Genomic DNA, 21,019 nt, shown 5'->3' on the forward strand with positions numbered 1-21,019 from the left:
TTGGGATGTTCCGTGACAATTAACATCCCTACTCTTTCTTGAAGCCTGGGGGCTAATGCAGAGGTCAAGAAACACCTGCAGGCTGTCAATCTTTTATTGTAACCTAGACCCATCCCCCTATGTCGCATTATCCTGTCTCCTCCCCATTCTTCCAGACCTCGTTTCATATAATAGCCAGCTCTTCCTCTATTCTCTTGTGGCCCCCTTTCAGCAGCTTGAGAGGGACAACAGATCTTTGTCCAAAGGACTTAGCATTCTTTCACATCTGCCACTTGTTCTCGGGGCCCGTCATTCAAATTTCAAACTCTTCCTTTTTAATAGCTCCCTTCCTCCCGAATACTTAGCTTTTGTTGCTTTTTAATCAAAAGAACAAATGGGCTCCGCAATTCACGTTTGTCACTCTTACGTCAATTTGATTATAAAGCTGTCTGCCGGTTCTTTGGTTGGATACAGCAAGTGCACATATGTTGAAAGCCTTTGGGCCAACACCTCTGTGGCTTCTCTATCTCTTCGAGTGCATCTGTCTGCATTTGCCTCGTATTTAGCAAAGACAATGCTGTGCCTGTTGACATTTCACAATCTGTTCTTACCATTCACAGTAAATTGACCTCCTATCATGCTTCTTGTGAAATTGAACGTAGCCTCGGATGATGGTTCCTCTGACAAATTTCAATATGACAGTTGGCGCTTTTTAAGGCCCGTCTCAGATCAAATCAGAGTCAAGAGTTGGTTAAGAAAACAGTCAGGATATGATCACCGGTGGTTTTGGCTCTAGCTACAGGGTAAAAAAGGTCTCCAGCAGAGAAGGGAGACCTCGGCACGCTTAATGATGAGAATGGCAGGCAGGCAGACTCCCCCATTCGCCTTTGGTGTCTCAGCATGCTAAACACTCTCAGCATGATACAAAGATTATTAAAGTATAGAACTGTTATCATCCATTTACAGAACACCCATTCTCCATGTAGTAGGGATCTTGCCGTCTCTTTTATTTATTTATTTATTTTCGATGTGGGGGAGCGTGCTGCCTCTGAGGCAGACAGCGCAGTGCTGTTGAAGACATTCTGCCTTTGTCTGCAGCAGCTGCTACATCCCTACATATATGATGCTGATATAGAAGCCTAGTCATACTGATACAGTACCATGGCCTCAAGCAAAGGAAACATTTTCTTGTCTCTCTGTATCTGCTCCAGAATGGGTTTTTCACGAAAACTACAATAGTGCATAAATGTGTTTTTAGGTCATAAAGGATTTCAGTGCAACTCTCTTTTTTGAGTGCGGTTGTACTGTAGTTTAATTTTCAAGATAAAGGAAACTAGGTTCCTGTTATGACGATTTTGTCCTATATTGAAAAAGCTATGAGAGCCGTCCTTGCTCCTCATTGAGGCAATTGTGAAAAGTAAAGTCTGAATATGTTTGTGGTCTTTCAAGGTCATCTCAATTCCTATTGCAGACATGCTACAGAGTTGGCTTATTTTAAGTTTGCTTTATCCAATCCAATTTTGTATCGGATGGCACCTTGCTTGTGAAAAGGAAATCTCTTAGCCCATACACATGTAACAGTATTGATTCCGTACCTCTCTATTTATTTATCTATTTTATTTATCCCCCCACCACCTTCCACCCCTTCGGAGGACAAAGGCAACCTTGTTTTACACTCTTGTTTATACAGATATTTTTCTACATACATTTCACATATATGGCACTTTTCCACACAGTATTACATGATTACATGCCAAAAATACAGTTCAGGATACACACCACATTCGGACACATGCGGCACATATGATTCCTGGCGCTCTCGGCCCCAGCCACTACAGATCAAGAGTTTTTAATCTTATCCCTCAGCTACTCTCAGCCCATCCCACCTATCTCCGCAAACCACCCGCTCTTGTTTTCCATGTGCCATATATTTTTCAACTTTGCTGTGATGTTTTACATGAATTCTGAACCTTTCTAATCTCATAGTATCCACAGATTGTAATACTATGTTGTGAATTTTGTGAATTTTCAGTCATTCCTGAACCTGTGACCTGAAACAAGCCACATGGGCACAACATCAGAATAAATGTTCTAATAAATGTTCCTGACTTTCTCCCCTTTTTCCTTGCCTCCTCCATTTCTGTGGTAATGCTGCAACCAGTTGGTTATAACTTTGGATAGAGCAAACATTCTCAAATATTTTTGAAAGCTGCATGTGTGACATAACTTCCCCATTCTTATTCATAGTAAAGATAATACAATTCGATTTTTTTTAAAATCCAAAAATAATGTATTTTCATCAATCAGTTTTGAGTTTAAATATTTGGTCTGGCTTTTCAGGAGGATGAAATGTAAATTGTAACCAGCTTCGTATTGCTTGTTTCATTTTCAATTAACCAAAAATGAAAGGTTGTAATTTGGGTAAAGGCAAGAAGGTCATCTTTGAACAGCAGGTGAGCTATTCTTACTAATCTGCTGCAGAACGAGTTTGGATGTAGTATAACTTTTGTATGACTGCAACTTTTAGTGAGACGTTTAATGCTTTAATATTTCATCATTTTAGCCCCCCAAACTCGAATTCATTATATAAATAAGAACATTTCATTTTGCCTGGCTTACTTTTCCAAATAAAGTGAAATATTTCTTACTCATATAATTAGGTTTTAGTCCAGAGAGGCTAGAGAAATGATCTATATCGCCAATGAGACTGTGCGGGGATCCAGATTGAGGACTTAAGAGAATTAGAGCCATCGGCACTGATATTTTTGTTTTTAAGCCCTGGATTTCTAACCCTGATTTTAATAACTAACATTTCGATAACAAACATATATGGAAACAGTGGACAACCTTGTTAAACTCCTCTTGACAAATCAATATTTTCTGAGAAGTAACCATTATTTACTATTTTACATCTGGGGTTGCTATACATATCTTTAAGCCATTGTATAAGAGACTGACAATTAAAATAGTCCAGGCATTTATATATAAAGTATGACTAGAATTTATCAAAGGCCTTTTCAAAATCTGCTATGAAGACCAGGCCTGGTTTCTTCGATGTTTCATAGTGTTCTACTGTTTTAAGTAATTTACTTATATTATCTCCAATGTATTTTTTGCGTAAAAAAACCTGTCTGATTAGGATGAATAATATCCGGTAAAACCTTGTTCAATTCTACCTGTTATGCATTTTTCCAGGGTTTTTGCATCACAACATTGATGTTGTAATGGGCCTCCAGTTTTTTAAGTGGACTCGATCTTTATACTTACCACCTGGGTCCTGTTTCAGTAATAGTGAAATCAGACCTTCTTGCTGAGTATCTGATAGTCAACCATTTTAATATGAGTAGTGAAAACATGCTAATAGTGGATCTTTTAGTACATAAAAAAAGTTTTTGTATAACTCTACTGGTATGCCATTAATCCCTGGAGTTTTTCCGAGCTGAAAATATGTAATATGGTCATGAAGTTCCTCCTCTGTAATTTGGCCTTCAAACAAATATTTTTGTACATTTGTGAATTTTACACTGTTATTAGGAAGAATGTCCTTACAGTTACTATCATTTCGTAAAGATGGAGGTAACTAAAAAGAGAACATACTGTGCCTTCAGAAAGTATTCATACCCCTTGACTTATTCCACATTTTGTTGTGATTTTTTTTTTACTGTAATGATTGAAAATAATTCAATTAAATACAGAAATATCAAATTTACATAAGTATTCACACTCCTGAGTCAACACTTAGTAGAATCACATTTGGTAGTGATTACAGCTGTGAGTCTTTTGGGATAACTCTAAGAGCTCCTGAATTGTACAATATTATCCCATTATTCTTTCTACAATTCTTCATGCTCTGTCATATGAAAAGTTGTACTCGGTGATGTGTTGTGTTTGCACCAAAGAAAATGCTTTGTAGTCAGGACAAAAAGTTGTTTTCTTTGCCATATTTTCTGCAGTATTATTTAAGTGCCTTGTTGCAAACAGGAATACTTGTGGAATATTTTTATTCTCTACAGGCTTCATTCTTTTCACACTGTCATTTAGAATAGTATTGTGGAGTTACTACAATTTTGTTGATCCATCCTCAGTTTTCTCATATCACAACCATTAAACTCTGTAATGGTTCCTCTCCGGCAACTGAGTTAGGAAGGATACCTGTATCTTTGTAGTGACTGGGTGTATTGATACACCATCCAAAGCCTAATTAATAACTTCACCATGCAAAAAAGGGATATTCAGCATCTGCTTTTTTATTTTTACACATCTACCAAATTGGTGCCCTTCTTTGCGATGCATTGAAAAATCTCCCTGGTTTTTGTGGTTCAATCTGTGGCTGAAATTCACTACTCGATTGAGGGACAGGGTAGTCATTGAAAAATCATGTTAACCACTATTATTGAACATGGAATGAGTCCATGCAACGTATTATGCAATTTGTTAAGCACATTTTTCTCCTGAACTGTAGGCTTGCCATAACAAAGAGGTTGATTACTTATTAACTCAAGACATTTCAGCTTTTAATTACATTTATTTTCTACCAACAAAATTACACTGACATGATGGGGTATTGTGTGTAGATCAGTGACACAAAATCTCTATTTATGACACAAAACCTCTATGTAATCCATTTTAAATTCAGGCTGTAACACAAGAAAATGTGGAAAAAGTCTAGAGGTGTGCTTCTTTCAAGATAATGTATCAAATCGGTGAATCATGGATGACTCCATTTTTTCTCCAGAGTTTCTGTAAATTATTCTTCGTAGCATTTTTATGTTGAAGAGTCAAGAATTTGCTTAATTTTTCACAATTTTCCATCCAGTTCTCTTTATTTGTATAATATTACATTAAATCTTTCTTGAATACGTTTCTCCAGTTCCTTTAGTTTTTCCTCGTTATTCTGTGCCTCTATGGTACAGCTTTTATTGCCATCCACCTGTGAAGTTAGTTCCTATATTTCCTTTGCTAGTCTAATCTCTTTTGACTGAAATTGTTTGTTTTAAAGATGAGTAGAGAATTGCATGGCCACTGAAGGCACATTTGAAAGTGTACCATACAATAAGGGGATATGCAGTTTAGAGGTCGACCGATTAAAGTGTTGGAGAAGAAAGTAAAAGTGCAATATGTGCCATGTAAGAAAGCTAACGTTTAAGTTCCTTGCTCAGAACATGAGAACATATGAAAGCTGGCGGTTCCTTTTAACATGAGTCTTCAATATTCCCAGGTAAGAAGTTTTAGGTTGTAGTTATTATAGGAATTATAGGACTATTTCTCTCTATACCATTTGTATTTCATTAACCTTTGACTATTGGATGTTCTTATAGGCACTTTGGTATTGCCAGTGTAACAGTATAGCTTCCGTCCCTCTCCTCGCTCCTCCCTGGGCTCGAACCTGGAACACAACGACAACAGCCACCCTCGAAGCAGCGTTACCCATGCAGAGCAAGGGGAACAACCACTCCAAGTCTCAGAGCAAGTGACGTTTAAAACGCTATTAGTGCGCACCCCGCTAACTAGCTAGCCATTTCACATCGGTTACACAAGCCTAATCTCGGGAGTTGATAGGCTTGAAGTCATAAACAGCGCAATGCTTGACTCACAATGAAGAGCTGCTGGCTAAACACACGGAAGTGCTGTTTGAATGAATGCTTACGAGCCTGCTGCTGCCTACCACTGCTCAGTCAGACTGCTCTATCAAATCATAGATTTAGTTATAACATAATAACACACAGAAATACGAGCCTTAGGTCATTAATATGGTCGAAACCGGAAACTATCATTTCAAAAACAAGATGTTTATTCTTTCAGTGAAATACGGAACCGTTCCGTATTTTATCTAACGGGTGGCATCCATTAGTCTAAATATTCCTGTTACATTGCACAACCTTCAATGTTATGTCATAATTATGTAAAATTCTGGCAAATTAGGCAGCCCAAACTGTTGCATATACGCTGACTCTGCATGCAATGAACGCAAGAGAAGTGACACCATTTCACCTGGTTAATATTGCCTGCTAACCTGGATTTCTTTTAGCTAAATATGCAGGTTTAAAAATATATACTTCTGTATATTGATTTTAAGAAAGGCATTGATGTTCATGGTTAGGTACACATTGGAGCAACAATACGCACCGCATCGATTAAATGCAATGCAGGACACACTAGATAAACTAGTAATATCATCAACCATGTGTAGCTAACTAGTGATTATGATTGATTGATTGATTGTTGTTTATAAGATAATTTTAATGCTAGCTAGCAACTTACCTTGACTTACTGCAATCGCGTAAGAGGAAGTCTCCTCGTGCAGTGCAATGAGAGGCAGGTGGTTAGAGCGTTGGACTAGTTAACTGTAAGGTCGCAAGATTGAATCCCCCGAGCTGACAAGGTGAAAATCTGTCATTCTGCCCCTGAACGAGGCAGCTAACCCACCGTTCCTAGGCCATCATTGAAAATAATTATGTGTTCTTAACTGACTTGCCGAGTTAAATAAAGATTAAATAAAGGTGTAAAAAAAGTATATTATAAAAAAAATCTGCCAAATCGGTGTCCAAAAATACCGATTTCCGATCGGCTCAGGGCCATTCCAATTAATCGGTCGACCTCTACTGCAGTTCCTGTGTTATGCACGAAAAAGTCAGTTATAAATCATTTTGTCTTGGTTAAGAACAAATTTTCATCCAGTAGGCTTTGATTCAATTTCCAATATCCCCGACCACATGGAAATTCTGTAAGAGTAATGTGGATGCCAATTAGGTGGTGGTGTGATCGCATTCTGTCCGCTATACAACACTTTTTTTTACTTTAGGTGCAAGTGAAAAGGAAACAACAAAGTAGTCAAGATGACTAGCTTGATTAAGCCTCTTACATGTACTGTATATTCCACTAGGTCAGAGATTTTAAGCCTCCATATATCCACAAGTTCTAATGTGTCCATCATAGTCGTGATCTTTTGTCTCTGAATGGCACATATACACAATCCATGCCTCAATTGTCTGAAGGCTTAAAAATCCTTCTTTAGCCTGTCAACCTCCCCTTCATCTAAACTGGATTTAATGGATTTAACAAGTGACGGCAATCAGGGATCATAGCCCTCACCTGGATTCACCTGGTCAGTCTATGTCATGGAAAGAGCAGGTGTTTTGTACACTCAGTGTATAGGCTAGCCTACCATTTGTATTTGATATTCATACTTTTGCTTATTTGATCTGGTCACAAACATAGGCCTATGGCATTGCAACAAATTCTTGTTTAAAAAAAATCTCAGGTAAACACATTGTAGACGTTCACAAGTCTGGTTCATCCTTGGGAGCAATTTTCAAACGCCTGAAGGTACAACGTTCATCTGTACCATCAATAGTTTGCAAGTATGAACACAATGGGACCAGGCAGGCATCATACCTCTCAGAAAGGAGACGCATTCTGTCTCCAAGAGATGAACGTACTTTGGTGCGAAAAGTGCAAATCAATCCCAGAACAATAGCAAAGGCCCTTGTGAAGATGCTGGTTGAAACAGGTACAAAAGTATCCACAGTAAAACGAGTCCTATATTGACCTAACCCGAAAGGCCGCCCAGCAAGGAAGAAGCCACTGCTCGAAAACTTCCATAAAAAAAGCCAGACTATAGTTTGCAACTGCACATGGGGACAAAGATTGTACTTTTTGGAGAAATGTCCTCTGGTCTGATGAAGGAAAAATAGAACTCTTTGGCCATAATGACCATTATGTTTGGAGGAAAAAGCTGAAGAACACCATCCCAACCGTGAAGCACGGGGGTGGCAGCATCATGTTGTGGGGCTGCTTTGCTGCAGGAGGGACTGATGGACTTCACAAAATGGATGACTTCATAAGGCAGAAACATATGTGGATATGTTGAAGCAACACCTCAAGACATCAGTCAGGAAGTTAAAGCTTGGTCGCAAATGGGTCTTCCAAATGGCCAATGCCCCCAAGCATACTTCCAAAGTTGTGACAAAATGGCTTAAGGACAACAAAGTCAAGGTTTTGGAGTGGCCATCACAAAGCCGACCTCAACCCTATAGAAAATTTGTGGGCAGACCTGAAAAAGCTTGTGCGAGCAAGGAGGCCTACAAACCTGACTCAGTTACACCAGCTCTGTCAGGAAGATTTGACCAAAATTCACCCTACTTATTGTGGGACGCTTGTGGAAAGCTACCCGAAACGTTTGACCCAGGTTAAACAATTTAAAGGCAATGCTACCAAATACTATTTGATTGTATGTAAACTTCTGACCCACTGGGAATGTGATGAAAGAAAATAAAAGCTGAAGTAAATCATTCTCTCTGCTATTATTCTGACATTTCACATTCTTAAAATAAAGTGGTGATCCTAACGGACCTAAGACAGGGAATTTTTACGAGGGTTAAATGCCAGGAATGATTTAATACGGAGTTTAAATGTATTTGGCTAAGGTGTATGTCAACTTTAACTGTATACACATCTTTAAATAAAAATAAATAATTTTACCTTCCCCAACCCTACCTCTTCTCCCCCAATTTGAGTAAACTAGTGAACAACATTTAGTCCTGTATTTCCATCTTATACATACTATAAACATTTTATGGACAGTATTTTTCAACAGTTTTATGTTGTTTGTTTTAACTCTTCCCTCAACCTCTCCAATATATTTATGATGTCCATTTTATTTATATTGCCATATCTTTCAAACTATGCTCTTTCAAAAAAGTTCTTAACCTATATACGTTTTACAGGCACAGTATGTTTGACATTACTTATATTGTTATTAGTTATTATTTTGATAAAGTATGACTGAGTTTATATATAAATGCCTGGAACATTTACATTTTGGAGTATCTCTTGTAAAATGTGTTAACATAATGTATAGTAACCCAAGGAGTAAAAAGGTAAAATATGGCTATTTCTCAGAAAGATTTAAAATGTCAAGAGGAGTAAAACAAGGTTGTCCACTATCGGCAGTGAAGAGGCGACTCCGGGATGCTGGCATTCTAGGCAGAGTTGCAAAGAAAAAGCCATGTCTCAGACTAGCCAATAAAAAGAAAAGATTAATATGGGCAAAAAGAACACAGACACCGGACAGAGGAACTCTGCCTAGAAGGCCAGCATCCCAGAGTCGCCTCTTCTCTATTGACGTTGAGACTGGTCTTTTGCGGGTTCTATTTAATGAGGCTACCAGTTGAGAACTTGATGCGTCTGTTTCTCAAACTAGACACTAATGTACTTGTCCTCTTGCTCAGTTGTGCACCGGGCCCCCCCACCCCTCTTTCTGTTCTGGTTAGAGCCAGTTTGCGCAGTGCTGTGAAGGGAGTAGTACACATTTGTACGAGATCTTCAGTTTCTTGGCAATTTCTCACATGGAAGAGCCTCCATTTCTCAGAACAAGAATAGACTAACACGTTTCAGAATAAAGGTCTATCATCCACTCTCTTCTCTGCCTCTGCATAGGAAACTTCCTGCCCAACTCACACTCTGGCAATCTCAACCTGTCTCTCTCTCACAGGGCACTTCAGATCCCCAGCTGCATGGGCACCCCCACAGTTGACCCACAGTGCTTTCTCTATCCCAACTGTACACTCCTTCTGACTATGCCCTCCTGTGACAATAACTCCCGTACGAACTCGGACCCAGGAGCAGAGAAACACAGCAGGCAGAGGTGAGGGTAAATCCAGAATGATTACTGAAGTATTCACAGGAAAAACAAGTGCACATGAGTACAAGACAACAGACCTGAGCAACCGGCCCAGTTCCATAGAGAAACCTAAATAGTCCTAAACCAGGTGAATCCCAATCAGGCTCACCTGGACACTGGAAACATAAGGGTGCCCTCCAGTGGCACCCTCAGGGATAATACTCCATGATGACCTCTAACCTGTGACACACTCATACACATTTCTCACATCATGGGATCTCCTTCTTCACACTGCTGCAGTATGTCCGAATCCTTGGCACCTTAAGTGCCGTAGTGGGTTCGGAACATAGGCCTTCACAGAATAGCAAATATAATCTAACCTGAATTTATCATGTAGAAACTCTGTGTCAAAGCTCAACAAGACAGACAGGGTATTCTCACTCTCGCCACTGCCACTGGGTCTACGTCTCACCAAACGCCTTGCGTCACAAACACCAGGAATTTTATTTTCCATTTGATCTACCTCTAGACTCAATGCTACCCCACTGATAATGCCTCTGAGCGGCGCCGTCTTTCGGAGAGCAAAGCACGCCACAGGTTGAGCCTGAGCCGCGAAGCTTCCTCTGGGCGGAGGATGCACATATAATCTAAACAATTCCTCTTCTCCAAACTATCACAGATATAACTATTCCCAGTTTGCCCTTTAACCAGCCCGACACAACGTACAGGGCTGTGAAAAATAATTTACCCCCTATCTGATTTTCTCTATTTTTGCACGTCTTTATACTGAATGTTATCAGATCTTCAACCAAAACCTAATATTAGATAAAAGGAACCGGAATTTACAAATAAACAAAATTAATGGTGGTTTTATTTATTTAATTAACAAGTTATGCAACACCCTATTCCCTTGTGTGAAAAAGTAAATGCCTCCTTTCACTAAATTACTGGTTGTGCCACCTTTAGCTGCAATGACTGCAGTCAAATGATTCCTGTAGTTGTTTATCACATCGTTGTGGAGGAATTCTGGCCCACGTGCAGAACTGCTTTAACTCAGCGACATTTGTGGGTTTTCACACATGAACTGCTCGTTTCGATCCCTGCCACAACGTTTCAATTGGGATTAGGTCTGGACTTTGACATTAGAAAACTATTCATCTAGACTTGATTGTGTGTTTTAGATCATTGTCTTGCTGCATGACCCAGATGCACTTCAGCTCACAGATGGATGGCCTGACATTCTCCTGTAGAATTATCGGAGCAGAATTCATCGTTCCCTCTATTAGGGCATGTTGTCTAGGTTCTGTGGCAGCAAAGCATCACCCTTTTTAAAAACAATTTTTTTAACTAGGCAAGTTAGTTAAGAACAAACTCTTATTTTCAATGAAGGCCTAGGAACAATGGGTTAACTGCCTTGTTCAGGGGTAAAATAACAGTTTTTTACCTTGTCAGCTCAGAGATTCGCTCTTACAACCTTTTGGTTACTAGTCCAACGCTCTAACCACTAGGCTGCCTGCTGTCCCCTGCCATCACCATGCTTGACTGTTGGTAAGAGGTTCTTCCTGTGAAATGCAGTGTTTGGTTTTCTCCAGGCATAATGTGAACCATGTCGTCCAAAAAGTTACACTTTTGAATCATATGTCCATAGAACCTCATACCAAAGGTCAAAAAGTAAAAACCACTGAGCTAGCAAGCAGATTGTTGATTTGCTATAGGATCTGGTGCAGCACAAACGTCAAATTGTAGGGAGAGAGTATTGCCATAAATGAATACGCCACTCCAAAAATTGGTTGGTGATCGAGAACATGAACCGTTTACTTTGCAAGCTCACCAGCAAAGGGGCATCACGCAGCAATTACTAACATAGGCCGTCTGTTTTTTTGGTATGTCAAAATTGCTTGAAATTAATAATTTACTTGAATTTGTAATTTGTTGTTCAAATTAAGTATAATAATATCAAAATGTTTGTCTATTTATTGAGGCTATTTTGTCTACAAAGATTTGTAGTTGAACAAATCTTTGACATATTTTTTTTACTTGTCTTGCTCTTAGAATGCACAATTTGAACTTGACTCGACCCATTCTACTTGGGGCTCAACTGTAGACTTGGACCTTGTAGTTTGTCACTCGAATAATAGTGACTTGGCCCCACCTCTGCTTAAAACTGTGTTATAATCTCCCACCATAATAACAGGATATTGTGTTCCCTGCAAGCTCAATAGATTGTTATGTATATTTTCTAAGAGGTGTGGATCATCATTATTTGGTCAGTATGGATCAATGAGTGTCACATTCTGACCTTTATTTCTGTTGTTTTTGTCATGATTTAGTGTGGTCAGGGCGTAAGTTGGGGTGAGCAGTCTATGTTTGTTTTTCTATGATTTTGGGATTTCTATGTTCCTTGTGGGTCTGTTTGGATAATTTTCACTTTTGGATCAAAATGATTGTTAATTAATATCATCACGCCTTTAAAAAAAATTCTCCCACAGAAATAAATGTGTCCCTCTCAGTCCATTTTCCACACAATATCATCTATAGTTGTAGAGTGAGTTTACTGTAAACAATAGGTATTACATTCCTTGTCTTTTAGCTAGGTAAAGATTGATCGTCTTTTTATAATCTGCTAAACCATTACAAATGATAATTAGCTATACTTATTTTACCACTTACCATAATGAGATACAAGTTTCAGTTATACTTACCATAATACGTTAATTTACTACCAAAAAGTACCATTGCAATCAAGCTGCTAGGCTTGAGATTTCTAATGTTCTTAACAGTCCTCCTTTGTCCTAAAACATCACATGGGTAGCATTTTTGGATTTTCCATGTGTGCTCCATAACATTGATCCTCGGGCCCATGAGAAGTTGGGACACTTCCCTTGAAAAAAAGCTCAAAGGGCCAGTTACACAAAAACAGGTTAGAGCAGTAAGCATTTCTACCCCTTTCACCTCAGTTGTACTATATTTATTGTTTTACCTTTATTTTACTAGGCAAGTCAGTTAAGAATAATTTTTTATTTTCAATGACGGCCTAGGAACAGTGGGTTAACAGCCTGTTCAGGTGCAGAACGACAGATTTGTACCTTGTCAGCTTGGGGATTTGAATTTACAACCTTCCGGTTACTAGTCCAACACTATAACCACTAGGCTACCCTGCCACCCCTATACATTTGGTATAATTGTCTTTTGTCAGATAATACACATAGGTAGGTCCTACAAAAATAGAATTACCTTTAACAAGTAGCAGGCAGTAGAAATCTGACATTTGAGGAAGCAAATAAAAATTAGATTCAATGTAATCTGTGTTTCTGGTCATACCTCATACCAATAAGAACATAAATAATGATAATAGCAACAATAATATCAACAATCATGATAATACCAATAATGATAATAATACCAACTGTAGTATTAACATTAAAATAATAATACTATTAGTGACAAAAATAGTAACCATAGTTGTACAGATTAACATTCATAGTAGCTAAAATGATTTGGTGTAGGAAAATATGACCATTTCTGTCCCATACAGTCCCTATCATCACCATCACTCACCTTTTATAGTGACAATACATCCTTATTTACTGTATAGTTTGGAAGTATTTGAATTAGACAGTATCTAAAGGAATTGCAATGGCGAACTTGATCAAATGTCTTTGGATGAGTTTGTGTTATCTGACTGTTTCTGAAAGATGAAAGCAATTGCAAATTGTTGTGGACCTGTAAATAGATTGTTTAAATGCAATAATATTTTGTATTCACATTTTCCTCAAACATAAATATGCCACTGCCTGGGAATTTTGAAACATTGTCTATTTGGATTTTTTTTAAAACTATACTAGGCCTACTTACAGTGGGAGTCTAAACACTTCAATGCAAAATATCAACTGTCTGCTCACCTATTAAATTCTACTGTATCTTATAAACCGCACATGCTGTCGGTTACATCGAGAAAAAAACGTTTACTTACAATATCCTACGCCAATTAAATGGGAGATGCGCATTGCAATTTGGTGTATGGCTACTATGGGAATATAAACTCATCATGACCAGAAAAGGTGAGGAATTTATTGTGGTTATGATGTGTATTATGTTTATAAATTAAATATTTTCTACGTTAGAAATGTCACATTACAGTACTCAGACATTGCCTACAAAAGTCAATGGAAAAGGTGAACCGTCTGATCTACCATCAAACTCGTAAAATAGGCTACTTAAAATAGCTTATCTATTTACAACTGTGAAGCGGGTCCAATTCAATGAGAGATGGGGTGAATGGTAGTTATCCTAACTAGCCTATGAAACCATCACAGTGAGAAAAGGTGAGGAATTTATTCTGCAATGATCATGGAAATTTAAAAAAAAGAAATTCTAATTATTGTAGTATGTAAAGATAAATCGCTTTTCGCTTTTCTCACTAATGGCAAATTATTGCATCTTGTTATTATATTTATCTAGGCCTACCCATTTTTTTGTTCTGAAAATGTGTTCTCATATATTCCCCATTTGTACAAGGCTACTACTAGACAACTTTTGTAATCACAACAAACTGTGTGTACGCATGGTCTAAAGTTTGTGGGAGGATAAGCACATTCTCATGTGAAGTCAAGTTCAGTTTTATAAATGTGACCGCCCGCCTAGATTCGGTCTTATGTAGAAAACATTTTTATTGTGTTTCTTTCATTGGATAAAAGTAGAGACTCAGAGCTTGATAAACTTGTAACTCAACTTTTGAGAAAATGGGCCTTGAATGTTTTGGTACACCCACTGGAGAGGTCTTCTTTGTCTACACCCATTCAGCATCGTACACCGTCTCTTAAGTTAAAACCTCTTGAAACTACCCCTCCCGGATCCGGGAGAATTATCATCAACTACACTAATTTGCATAACGCAACGGACAAAAAATCTTACTAGAAAATGTTCATATTCATGAAATCACAAGTGAAATATAGTGAAACACAGCTTAGCCTTTTGTTAATCACCCTGTCATCTCAGATTTTGAAATTATGCTTTACAGCCATAGCAAGACAAGCATTTGTGTAAGTTTACCAATAGCCTAGCATAGCATTATGTCCAGCTAGCAGCAGGAAGCTTGGTCACGAAAATCAGAAAAGCAATCAAATTAAATCGTTTACCTTTTGATGAGCTTTGGATGTTTTCACTCACGAGACTCCCAGTTAGACAGCAAATGTTCCTTTTGTTCCATAAAGATTATTTTTATAGCCGAAATACCTCGGTTTCTTGTCCACGTTTTGTTGAGAAATCCACTGGAAATTGCAGCCACGACAACAGAAACATGGCAAACGTTTTTTATAATCAATCCTCAAGGTGTTTTTCAAATATCTATTCGATAATATATCAACCGGGACAATTGGCTTTTCAGTAGGAGCGAGAGGAACAATGGCCGCCTTTGTCTATTACGCACAAATCACTCTGAAAGCCACCACCTGACCACTGACGCAATGTTATCGTTCACGCTCATTTTTCAAAATAAAAGCCTGAAACCATGTCTCGTGGCTGTAGACACATTAGGGAAACCATAGAAAAATGAATCTGGTTGATATCCCTTTCAATGGGCAATAGGGATGCACAGGAACACAGGGGTTTCAAAATAAGAGTCACTTCCTGACTGAATTTTTCTCAGGCTTTCGCATGCAATATCAGTTCTGTTATACTCACAGACAATATTTTTACAGTTTTTAGAAACTTTAGAATGTTTTCTATCCTAAGCTGTCAATTATATGCATATTCTAGCATCTGGTCCTAAGAAATAGCCCGTTTACTTTGGGAACGTTATTTTTCCAAAAATGAAAATAATGTACAGTGAAATGGTTACTTGCATTGTAGCAATATCAAAAACAGAGTGTGCAGATAAAACATTTTATACATATTAGATATATATTAGATATATTAGATTATAATTATTAGATTAAGCTTTTCTGACACACTTTGATGGGTCATGTGAAGAAAATGCTATAAAGAGTCTCCAGACACATCTAGCTAAGTGGATGGGTCACTATTATCTAGACATGTACACATGTTCATGAAATACAATTGGTGGCAGTAATCACCCCCAGACACACCTGGCTAACTTGATGGGTCATGTAATCATCTTGGGTGAAGTGTTTTGTGCAGACATGTAGCTAGCTAGCTAGCTAAACAATGGACCGGCATAATCCCAACTCATACTACTACCAACCAATACAAACATTGTCGTAGCTGTAGTATATGTCTCCTGGTAGCTAAAGCTAACCAACCAGGTTCAATATTACCTAGCTAACATTAGGCTCTAACTAAGAATGCAAATTGATTTCTGATTTGAATAAGGTTTCGCTATCTAGCTAACAGTATGCTTTAACTTGTAATGAAAACAACTTTGACAAAATTAGAAATGTATAATATCTGAAAATGTAGATAGCCTCTTACCCGTATACATGGATGAACGCTTCACAGCAGACTGGCAACATTTAACTAAGTGTTATTTGTAGCTACATCTTGTTTGGCCAGCATTGTGTCAAGTCACTCCGGTTCACACTGACCATGGTCAGTAGCAAGTCACTTTTTCCAACTGATCTGTCGATAGTGCCTGCTAAATTAGGGCATCAATGTTGTTGAGAAAAGTAACAAAACCTTTGTAGTTCTCGATGGCTAAAGTTATATATTTAAAAAACAGCGCGGTAGAAATGACTATCAACACATACTGAGCAGCTCACGTTATAAACAGAAGCATGCTACATAGCAGACCAATCCAAACTCATCGCCCTGCATGTCCAGCCCATCTATTAGTTCAGCCAATCATGGCTAGCAGGAAGGTTCCTGCCTTTTTCCGTGGCTAAACTACTAGGCTCGTCATTTAACAATTGTATTTGTATTTACAGATGTAATACATGTTTGTTATTTAAGGCACATGAAAGTTCATGTTCCAGAAGGCATTTCTGCCCCCAATAATGCATTTCGATAAACAATGTATGTTTACTTTCAAATGCCTCTCCTGTGAAGTAGTGATGTGCGACATATGACTAGTTTCCTGAAACGAGTCACAAATGGAAACTTTTGCGTGAAAAGTGGCACATATTTTGGGGCATATTGAGTATGTAACGTTTATAAATGAAGCACAAGGGCCTACTTAAATGTCTCAGAGCGACTGATGTCACCGATTGAAGTGCTACAAAGCATGCACCGCTAGCTAGCCAATTCACAGTGGTTACACTCATCCCCCTTTGACCTTCTTCTCTGCAGCAACTCCAGCAGTGTGATCCGTGTCAACAGAATCAAAATAACAGGCTTGCTTCCATCCCTTTCCTTGCCCCTACCTGGGCTTGAACCAGGGACCCTCTGAACACACTCCTATGATAAGTGCCATCGGATATTTAATGACACAGAGATTCAATGACACCTATTTACCGTCCCACCCGAAAGACGGTACCCTACACATGGTACCAATGCCCCAGGGCAGTGATTGGGGACATTGCCCTGTGTAGGGTACATTCTTTTGGATGGGACGGTAAACAGGTGTCCTGACTCTCTTTGTCTTTAAATATCCCATGGCTCTTATCGGTGGGGTGTTAACCCCGGTGTCCTGGCTAAATTCCAATCTGGACCTCATACCACCATGGCTACCTAATCATCCCCAGATTCCAACTGGTTCATTCATCCCCTGTAACTATTGCCCAGGTCATTGCTGTAAATGAAAATGTGTTCTCAGTCAAATTACCTGTAAAATAAAAAAATAAAAAAACCTATTGCTCCACAAAAGCTGCAGCCCTTGCAGAGCAAGGCAAAAAAGTACTTCAAGGTCTCAGAGTGGGTGACGTCACCGATTGAAACGCTACTAGCATGCACTGCTAACTAACTAGCCATTTCACCCCGGTTACACAATGTTACAATGTACTGTGATATGGATATTGTTCAGACTCAGATCTGGTTTACAGTGGTCTTAAGAATTCACTAACTATAATCACATTCCTTGATAAATCTTTTTTGATGCCGCATGCAATGACCAGTAACTTTTATGCAAGCGAATGCACCCGGATAGGTTTTGTATCAGATTTGTGCAATATTTTACAAATAGATTTCATCAACACTAATGTTTATGTAGTGTTATTGTGACTGGCTGAGAAGAATGCAACTACAAGTACTTACAGCATCTAGAATAATATTGTGATTCTGGCCTTTGGGGCAGTGGAGCAAGCAGAAAAATAAGAGTGGAGTTGTTTTTGACTTCTCAAAAGTCAAAAGAGAAGGTTCTACCGGGGTCCTGTGTGACTTGTTACCCGAGTGATGGTGGGTCCCTGGGTGAATGTGATAATGGTTGAGGGGACACGAGGACAGGTGAGTGTAAACATGCAGACAAAGGGGATCCATTAGGAGTGCACGCACCACGCATGAGCTTCCAGGTAAGGCATTTTGGTTTCACCCAGCAAGCCCGCCAGTCGGTTGTGCGTTGTATCCATGACAGCTTGCTATTTTCCTTTGTAGTAGCAAGAAAACAAACTAACAAATTCAGCCTATGTGAATGACAGGTGAGGGATTTTGGGGTGGGAGGAGCTACTCATGATAACTTGCTTGTGTTCACTCAGAACAACTGTGTGGAGAGACACCATTTGGCTAGCTTGTTTGTTTGTTTGGGGCTGCAGATAACTCGGTGAGCACTGCTAGCTCTTGGTCATGTGGAGGTGAAAGCGGGACCTCTGAGTAGTAGCAGCCACTAGGCCCACCCCTATTGAATGGTCACTCAGCACTTAGCTTCCATTAAGGGATTTCCCTCCTCTGGATTATTGACTTTGTGGCTTTTTTTACTAGCTGGTCTGGATTTGTAGCATTTTACAGTTTGGGTTTCAAAACAAACTGAAGCACACAGAGCAGCATCAGAACTGAAGTTTTGAGGAGGATGTTAAATGAGGATGGTACATATTGTGTGAAATTCAAGACTGACTGACACCACTGGACTTTTGAACATGAGAAGAATGTCTCCCTTCCTTTGCCTTGCAGGTGAGAGGATCAAGGATGAACATCTTTGAGAGCTGTTTGCCTGGACTTTAACCCCCAGTCATCGCTACCAAATCATGCAGAGACCATCCACACAAGGCACAATGGCATGCTCTCTGTGGAAACTACCAACCTTCTGCTGGCTTATTGCAATGGCCCTAATACAGTCTTCAGAGGGTAAGTACACACTCCTGTTATGTGCAATAACCTAATATTGAAATCTTTTGAAATTAGAACATGAAATATTGATATCAATGTTTTTTGTTGTTGTAACAATTAGATAGGGAATGTGTCAAGGGCCTGTTCTTCTCATTGTCTTCCTCAAGTTTAGCATTTAGGCTCTGAAATAAAATGGTCACTTTTCCCAGAGTAGCGACTCTGACTGCATGCAGTAGTTGTATGAATACAGTGGCCTCAGAGGATGTGGGATAATATTGAGTGGTTTCATTAGTTGGTGAATTGTGATTGGTTTGAGATTTTCTGCTTCAAAGCATCAGTTATCCCTGGTGCAATCAAAGCTTCTACTGGATACATGTTTAATTTTGCACTGAGATTCCCTTGCATATACTATACATCTTAACCTAGAAATCTAAACCATAAATGTTTTTAAATCACAGAAAAATTGGGCTTTGATTAATAGACTAAAATAGATCAGAATCATGCCTGAACTACCTCATAACTATTCAGGCCAACATAATATGCATAATGGCAGGAATAGTACACCCACAAATGTATGAGGATCTTTCAAAATTTCAAATTTAGGCTTTATGCCAAATGTAGCATCTTTACAATGCAAGTAATCAGTAAAGGCACTGTTTGGGGGGGTTTATTTGTGCCAACTGTTCACTGCTCTTTCTTCTAATGGTTGGATTGACAAGGAGTGGTTATCCTATATGGGTGAATCAAACAAAAAATGATGCACATTGTCATGATTTCATAATTTGTTCATGAAATATAGATGCCCAATCCTGTGCATATTATGATCCCATCTAACACTGAGGTGGACTCACAACAGAGTTTGTCCCAAATGGCACCCTATTCCCTACTTAGTGCACTACTTTCTATGGGCTCTGGTCAAAAGTATTGCACTATGTACGGAATAGGGTGTCATTTGGAAAAACAGCCACAGTCTTTGCTACAATGGCCTGTTGCTGCTTGTCTGGTGTAGTGTAGCCTGTGGGCTGGAAGGGATTTACCTAGTAGAGGACCAAGGTGAATGCTGACGAGAGATGAAACGATAAAACAAAAATTATCAACACCGACCAAACCGAGCACTTATCGTGGACACTTCTCTGATATCGTTCATCACGATAAGTAGCATATACTAGAGAAATGTGAAGTTTGAAGAATGATGACAGTAATCTTTTGCCTGCACTGAGATATATTGCCCTGAAAACAAGCCAAAGGAGGTGGTCACCGTTTTCAGGCTGCGTTAATAGATGCACCTATTCACCACTAATCCATATGAAACCTTTTCATTTGGTTTCTCGTGAGCCCCTCTTCTCCTCGCAGTCCCGTTCTAACAACGGGGCTCGGCCTTGCAGGAGTTTCATTAAATAATATTCCCAAGTAAACATGGTTCATTAAACTGCATCCTGCCTGTAATATATTTTTAATGCATTTTTATAATTGAATTAAAATGGGTTACTGCCGTGCTATAAATGGCTAGAAGTTTTGATTTAAGAGACTGCAAGATTGATTGCTCTGAGGGTTCTCCCGCTCTTCTTTCCTTTACATCCCTCAAATTCACATCTCATCGTCCCCATTTGACTCTACGTACAGTGGGGTCCGAAATTATTGACACCATGATAATGATGAGAAAACACTACTGTTAAGGCAGATTGCCTATTTAACTAGTGCACTGGGTGAGGTAGAATAACGTTCATCTAAAATTGAGTTTGGAAATAGCGTTGTTAGGAGATCTGGAGAGACCTGGTCAGTCAATTACTAATACTCTTAGTAAAAAGTATTTATCTTCAACTTGCAATCTGTGGATTTTATTTGATTAGATAGATTCAAATTGTATGTTAAACATCACAGCAATTGTGGAAAGATATATGGCGCGTAATCCGAAGAGGTGGCCAGCAGAGAGGGGTGGGATGTGGCATTGGAATTGTGGAAAGATATATGGCGCGTAATCCGAAGAGGTGGCCAGCAGAGAGGGGTGGGATGGCCTGAGGGAAGCTGAGGGGTGGGATGTGGAATTGGAGACAAGTGGGAGTGGAGTTGCTTGGTGGGGGATAGAATGACAGTTAAATATAAAAGTACAAAAATAAAGTCAAAATAAAACAAAACAAAAAGTATGTCTGAATTACACTGAGGGGCAACGTTGTTACAGCTTATGCCTGTTTGCTTGAGGCTGATGCCGCACAGGTGTTTGTACACATGCATGGAATGGAATAATTATACAATGGAATCATTTTATTA

At 39.0% G+C, this 21,019-nt stretch overlaps 1 protein-coding gene across 7 annotated transcripts in view; it reads left to right on the forward strand.

Moving 5' to 3' along the window:
- The window catches only part of adgrl2a (adhesion G protein-coupled receptor L2a), a 198,017-nt gene that overhangs the window by 16,829 nt on the left and 160,169 nt on the right, over positions 1–21,019 (forward strand). For all 7 annotated transcript variants that reach the window (XM_064990538.1, XM_064990540.1, XM_064990542.1 and 4 more), the window contains exon 2: positions 18,596–18,769. In XM_064990538.1, coding sequence (XP_064846610.1) covers positions 18,670–18,769 — 100 coding nt within the window. In that variant the 5' untranslated portion in view covers positions 18,596–18,669. The remainder of the gene's footprint in view (positions 1–18,595; positions 18,770–21,019) is intronic.

Source organism: Oncorhynchus masou, chromosome 16 (genome assembly GCF_036934945.1).
Source record: "Oncorhynchus masou masou isolate Uvic2021 chromosome 16, UVic_Omas_1.1, whole genome shotgun sequence".
NCBI lineage: Eukaryota > Metazoa > Chordata > Actinopteri > Salmoniformes > Salmonidae > Oncorhynchus > Oncorhynchus masou.